Source organism: Hippocampus comes, unplaced genomic scaffold (assembly GCF_001891065.2).
Source record: "Hippocampus comes isolate QL1 unplaced genomic scaffold, H_comes_QL1_v1.1 scaffold67, whole genome shotgun sequence".
Classification (NCBI taxonomy): domain Eukaryota; kingdom Metazoa; phylum Chordata; class Actinopteri; order Syngnathiformes; family Syngnathidae; genus Hippocampus; species Hippocampus comes.
Window position 1 is genome coordinate 426,589 of NW_017805221.1, and position 6,332 is coordinate 432,920.

General features: G+C 52.1%; 1 protein-coding gene across 1 annotated transcript in view; it reads right to left on the minus strand.

The window, feature by feature from the left end:
- Positions 1 to 2,901, minus strand: part of LOC109515390 (mannosyl-oligosaccharide 1,2-alpha-mannosidase IA) — a 68,446-nt gene extending 65,545 nt beyond the window's left edge. Inside the window, exon 1 of the mRNA XM_019869153.1 lies at positions 1,427 to 2,901. Coding sequence (XP_019724712.1) covers positions 1,427 to 2,005 — 579 coding nt within the window. The 5' untranslated portion in view covers positions 2,006 to 2,901. The remainder of the gene's footprint in view (positions 1 to 1,426) is intronic.
- Between the last annotated feature and the right edge of the window lie 3,431 nt (positions 2,902 to 6,332).

The following is a 6,332-nucleotide window of genomic DNA, read 5'->3' on the forward strand; positions in this document are numbered from 1 at the left end:
GGGGGGGGGTCGGGGAAGCGGTGCGGGCGACCCACCGCCATCCGCCGACACCTCCGCCATCACGCTGGCCTGTCCCCGCCGGCCTCCAGAGGCATGTGTCGCGACGGGAGGGGGCGTCAGGCGGAGAAAGACGACTTTTATCCGAGTCGCGGGGCTACACGCCGGCCAATAGCGGCCCTCAAACCGGCACCCTCCCTCCGCCCTGCCAATACTCCCTCACCCCCCTCCCTCCGGCAACAAAAAAAAAAAAAAACAGCCCCCCGCCCTGGCTCGCTCGGCGCAGATATCGAGTCATTCGGGGTCGAGTTCTGCCCCTCGGGGCGCCGCGACTCAGCGGTCGACTGGTTGTTTACCCGCCCAAAGGTCGGTGGGGCGGTTCGATCGCCGGCCATTGCAACCACGTCAAAGTGTCCGACTGAAGCCTCGGTTGCTTCGGATGCCGCGTCATCAGCGGCCGAATGAGGGAACGGCGTCAGGCGCTATGAGCGCCCGAGCTCAAAAAGCGCCACGAGTGACAGCCCGTTCACCATCGACACCAATCGAATCCACGGGGATAAGTATCGCAAACTGCCCGTACGCTTCTCTGGGCCCGATGATAGGCGGGAACACTTGGGGGGGGTCCCTTGAGGTATGGTCCAGATCCAGTAATTAGCCCTGGGCTGCGGGGGAACCTTTTGTATGGTTTCCAAAGCCCACCCTGGTGCGGAAGGGGTCCGCTTCAGCTTGAAGGTTACTCATCAACACCGATCTACTGGAAACCAAAGGGAAAATTCTGGGGACCCGTCCTTGGCTTTTTATTGCCCAAAGAGATGTTGTTTGGGCGACAGGGATGGGGATGTAAGGCCCATCACATTTGGAGGGTATCGGAGACCCAATACAAGGCAGAAAACTGTTGGTAAAAGGGCTACAGGAGGAGTGAGTGCCAAAAAGCGAAACCTCTGATCGGAACAGCTATCAGTGTTCTGGACTTGGTGCTTCGGCCAAAGCTTGGCTGCCGCCCACTGCTCATCAGGTATGGAGGCATTCTGCCGCTTTTGATTTGGCGATGTGGGGATTTGGTCGGCCACGAGTGCCAGCAACTCTGATCATTTGGTGGCAAGAATTCAGTGTCGCTTCTAAGAATCAGACCTTCATGGGTCCCCCTCTAAAAACAGCTTGACGACTAATAGTATTGGTCATTTTTCCTTTGGGAGGCTGGTCACATGAGCAACAGTCTGTTGTGATCGTCGGCAGTGTCGGTTCTCTGGCAACTCCAAGATCGGACGCGTGACAGAACTTCCAAGTAGTTTGCGACCCGCGAATTGCACAAAACACCTCAACGGGGGATGTGACGACTAGTTCTGTTTGCGTTTTGTTGTTTTGAGAGTTGACAGAGAGAAAAAAAAAACATCCCATAGGCTTGAAAACTCAAAACGTCGGCTCTCACCTCTTTGACTTTGTCGCGCCGCTTCTCAGTCTTGGGGTCCGCAGGCTTGCCGCCGTCCCTCCCGAGGGGCGGCTTCAGCAGACACCTCCGGAACTTCTTGTAGGCAAACGCGGCAGCCGACTCGGGCGAGGAAGCTTTCTCCGACGCCAAGGGCGGATCCTCCTGCGCTTTTCCACCGGCCAGACGTTCCTCGGCGGCCTCGTAGGACGGCGGGGTCTTCCGAGCGAGTCCTTTAAGCCTGGCCGGGCCCGCTCCCCCTGCGCTGGTCCCGCCGGCCACCGCCGCGGCTCCGCTCTCCCCCTTGGCGGAGGTCACACCTCGCGGGTGCTCCAAGTCCCGGGATCTCTTGGGGCGCTCGTCGGCATCGTTTTCCGCCGCACCTGAACCCGCCGCCGTGGCCGGCTGGCTCTCGCTCTTGTTCAGGAAGATGCGCTTCAGCCTCACCGAGTCTGGCAGGAAGAAGAGCGCCCCGAAGCAAAGGGTGACGAGGCCCGACAAGAAGAGCAAGAAGACGAACTTTTGTGACAGACGAAGGCCCATGCCCGACGCGGAGACGCCGGGCAACTTTCGGAACACCATCTGGGACGACGACTGCTTCCCCTTCTTCTGTTCGGCGGTCTTTCAGATGGGTGCGGGGGGGGGGGCGGTTCTCCCCACACAGCTGGTTGGCAGTGCACAAGGCCTGGCTTCCAGGCAACACTTGAGCTTTTTTAGCAATGAGCTGGCAACACAAGTCCGCCGCCCCGGGCTCTCTTTAGTGACGGGCTGCAGCGTCTCTGGTGCATGCTTCGCTCTCGGGTTGTTGTTTTTTTTTTCCCCTCTAATGAAATACAAGCAGAGGAGACGTGGCCAAAGTTGTGTGCAGATGCATGATGCGCGCACGCGCACGGCTGTCAATAACAAACCCTGATCGGTGTATAATCCCTTCACGACGACATGAATGCAGCGGTACCATCCGAGCTCGGAAAAAAGGGGCGGGGGGCGGCTGACTACTCCTCCTCAACGAGCCGTTCTTCGCCCCGCTTCTCCGGCGTCAGCACGCCGCGGCCGAGCGGTCGGGAACGGACGGGATGACCGAAGAAAGCCCGATGGGGTTTTTTTTTTTTTACGTTATCCGACTCGATGAACAACCAAAAACAAAAGCGGAGAGTAAAAAAAAAAAAAGGGAAAATCTCAAAACGCCACCGCGGGGTCTCCGGGAAAAGAGGCTGGGGGAGGCGCCGCTGCTCGTAGCCGTCGAGCCCAAGCCTCGCTCGGCTCTCCGGCGTCGTGTGTGCCGCCGCGAAGGTCCGCTTGGAGGATGTGGAGCAACCGCACTGTACGAGCTCAGGTAGTGCGGCAGAGAGAGCGAGGGGGGAAGGGGGGGGGGGTTTCGAGCCCACCCTTACTCCTCCCTTACTCGGTGATCCAGTGGGATGCTCGGATGCCTTTGATGGATTCACGCGGCGGCTTATCACAACACGGCCGGGGGAAGAAGAGGAGGTGGTGGTGGTGGTGGCTTTGATTCAGGTTCCGGAGCATCTCTTTTCGACTGGAAGAACGATACAAATACAGTCAAATCTCGGTTTTCGAACGTCACTGTTCTTGACCAAATCGGTTTTCGACCAAAAATTTCGGGTTTTTTATGTCTCGGATTACAACCGAAAATCGGTTCTCGACCAAACTGAGCGGACTTGAACGCGCCACTCGACGCAAACACGTGCATCTGACGGGTAACAATAAATATGGAATGCAGCTTGAAAAAACATTTTGGCAGAAAGGATTCCAAAATGGTGCGGCATGGTGGACAACTGGTTAGCGCGTCAGCCTCACAGTGTCGAGGTCGTGGGTTCGATTTCGGCTGCGGCCTTCCTTTGTGGAGTTTGTATCTTCTCCGCGTGGGTTTTCTCCGGGTACTCTGGCTTCCTCGCACATGAGGATGGCTAGGATAGGCTGCGGCATGCCCAGAACCCTGCGGAGGATGAAGCGGATCGGAAAACAGATGGATTCCAAACAGGTTTGTACTGGAAACCAGTTGTCACTGAGATTCGTGTTAAAAACAAAAAAAAAAAGCACTTTCTATGAACCCCGCTTCTTTTTTTTTCAGTGTAAGTGAGAGAGCGTCGTGAGCGCGTACAGTCGAGACTGTCTGACTTGCTTCCTCGAAACAATTCTTCATTATGTCACATTTGTGTAATGCCATTAGTCACACAGCCTTCAGCAGGTCACAAGGATGGAAAGCACTCAAAAATGAACGAGAATAAATACGCTTGTTTGACTTCATTGAGAGCCCCCCGCATCCCCCATGAGGGCACCGGCATCTATTTGCTGTTGTTATTTATTGACAGATTTGGCTGCGTCCGTGTGTGCTGAAGTCTTTTGAAAAGGCCCGCAGTTGGGCTTCCAGGCACGTCGAGTTCTTCCTGGAAATAAAAGCTCCAGTCAGAGATGTTGGGAGCCCAATTTAATCCTGGGACATTTTGGAGGATCGCAGTTGGTTTGAACAACAGCAACCGCGGTGGGGCCCACAGACCCTTGGTCACTCTCTAATAATGTCGGATTGACTGTATCAAAGACACGCAACAAATTGTTTTTGTCACCGTCAGGTGCACATGACATGATAATTGTGAGTTTTTTTTCACTTCTGCTTTTTCACTTCCTGTAGGATGATCATAGCAGCAAACAGGTGTATCCGTTCAAGACTTTGGTGCAGGGGTTCTCAATTTTTGGGGGATATCTGTACAGTAACATTTCAAAAATACCTCATGATCCTGACAACCTTCGGATGGTTGAATTCTTTTTTTTGCCTAAATATTTTGTCAGGAAGCTGGCCACCTCTGCTAAAATCAACTACGTCCTTCAAGTTAAACAGATCATTGAATTGTACTTTTGCAATGAAATTCCGAAGATACTGTACACTAAAATAATCAGTATTTGATTTCTTGCGTCTGCGTACACAATAGGAAATGCCATAGATGAGCTCACAAAATAGCATCTACGAGGCAGCGTGTCTGAATGAAAAGAGTGCATCAACACACGCAGACCGACAATTCCCACAGGCATACATTCTTTATCCTCTGCATAAAATAACAAATATTACTGGAGCTTATTAAGTTACAATCGTTGTGAAACCATCCATCCATTCATTTTCCTCACCGGTCACCCTGAACAGGGTCGCATGGGGGTGCCGCAGCCTATCCCAGCTGTCTTCGGGCGGAAGGCGGACGACACCCCTAAACTGGTCGCCAGTCTGCTGTAGGACACACACAGAGACGAACAACCCTTCACACCGTCACTGAGTGGGAACCGATCCCACGCTGCCCGCACACAAGTCAGGCGAGCGTACAATTCGATGGCACCATCAGCAGTTTTGAAAGCCAAGAGGAAAAGTAAGAAGCTATTTTCTGTTCGGAATCGGATGCTTGTACTTTTACCCAAGTACCTCTTTCAGGTACCAAGCAGTTGGCATAGGTTGTCCTCTATGTGGCGCCCTCGTCCTATCTCTCAGTGCATTTTGGAAAGCAGAGAATTGAAACAGGAAAAATATCGTTTTCGGTACTTTCGACCACTCGGCTGAAGAGGCATCAATTAGTGGCGCACATTCAAGGATTCCAGGGTGCATGTAAATGAGAGTACGTGCAAACAGCAAACGGGCCGTTAAACAATGCAATTGGAGGCCACACACACACACACACACACACACACACACACACACACACACACACACACACACACACACACACACACACACACACACACAAGCAGGCGAACGACGGCCCTTTGCTTTGAGGCCTCCGAGTCACTCCATGCAGGAGGCTGTTTTGGACTGCAGGTGCACAGCGCCATCTGCAGGCCTATTTAGGCATTTGCGGGCAAAGGAAACAACCGCTCTCTCCTGCGACGCTTTCAAATCCTTTTTAATTGCGAGCCAAAGAACGAAGAGTCCATTTTACTGCCCCGCGGTGTCGGCATGCGGGCCTTTTTATCGTCGGCCCTGGGATTCTTAAAAGCAAAGACGAGATAGCAGCGCTGATGACGTTGGAGAATCCAGTCACCGATGACTTGAAGCGGCTGAGAGAGGGAGAGAGAAAATCCAGCTCATGAACGCTTGGATAGGCCACCCAGAAAGAAGGCCGCTGGATCCAAAGGAATAAATACAACGTCATAAATACAACATCGTTCGTTGCATCTTCTACATTGTGAGGCGTCATCATATCTGTCCGCGGCAAACAATCTTACTTTCGTGGAAAGTCAGCCAACACAAAACAAGTCAGTGTGACTTGGAATTAGACACGAAGCGAAGCCTTCTCCTCACTAAGCTCTTTTGGCAGCACTGATAAAACATTTAAACAAGGCATAACAATTCCGAATATTGCACACCACAAAAAACAAAACAGGCTTTACATTTTCAAACGATCGCTTCAACATTCCCAGAAAAGAATCTGCCATCATTGGGCTACTCATGTGGTCCTTGGCAGCTACCAAGTGCCCGCGGGCACCACGTCGGTGACCACCGGAACAGTGCTGCCCAACCTTTTTGGGACAACAAAGGTAATTATAGAGTCACTTTTTTCCATTCATTTTACACAGTGTTATTCCCCAACCTTTTTGGGACAACAAATTATAGTCACTTTTTTCCATTCATTTTACACAGTGTTATTCTATTGTACAACAAACGTTGAATAAAATAAAAGAGAACTATTGAGAAATGGACCACTCAGGAATAATAATTATGCCTTATGATGTAAATATAATCATTTGTAAGTTGCGATCCGACATACGGCGTTAGCATCATTGCTACTTGAAAGGTGACTGATCAAAAGAGGACGCGATGGATTGCTGCTTTCCTCCGGTTGCCGCCGGCGAGCTATTAGCGACTCAAACTGCTCATGTTGACGTGGGAAGGCTGACTGAACACTCCAAATTG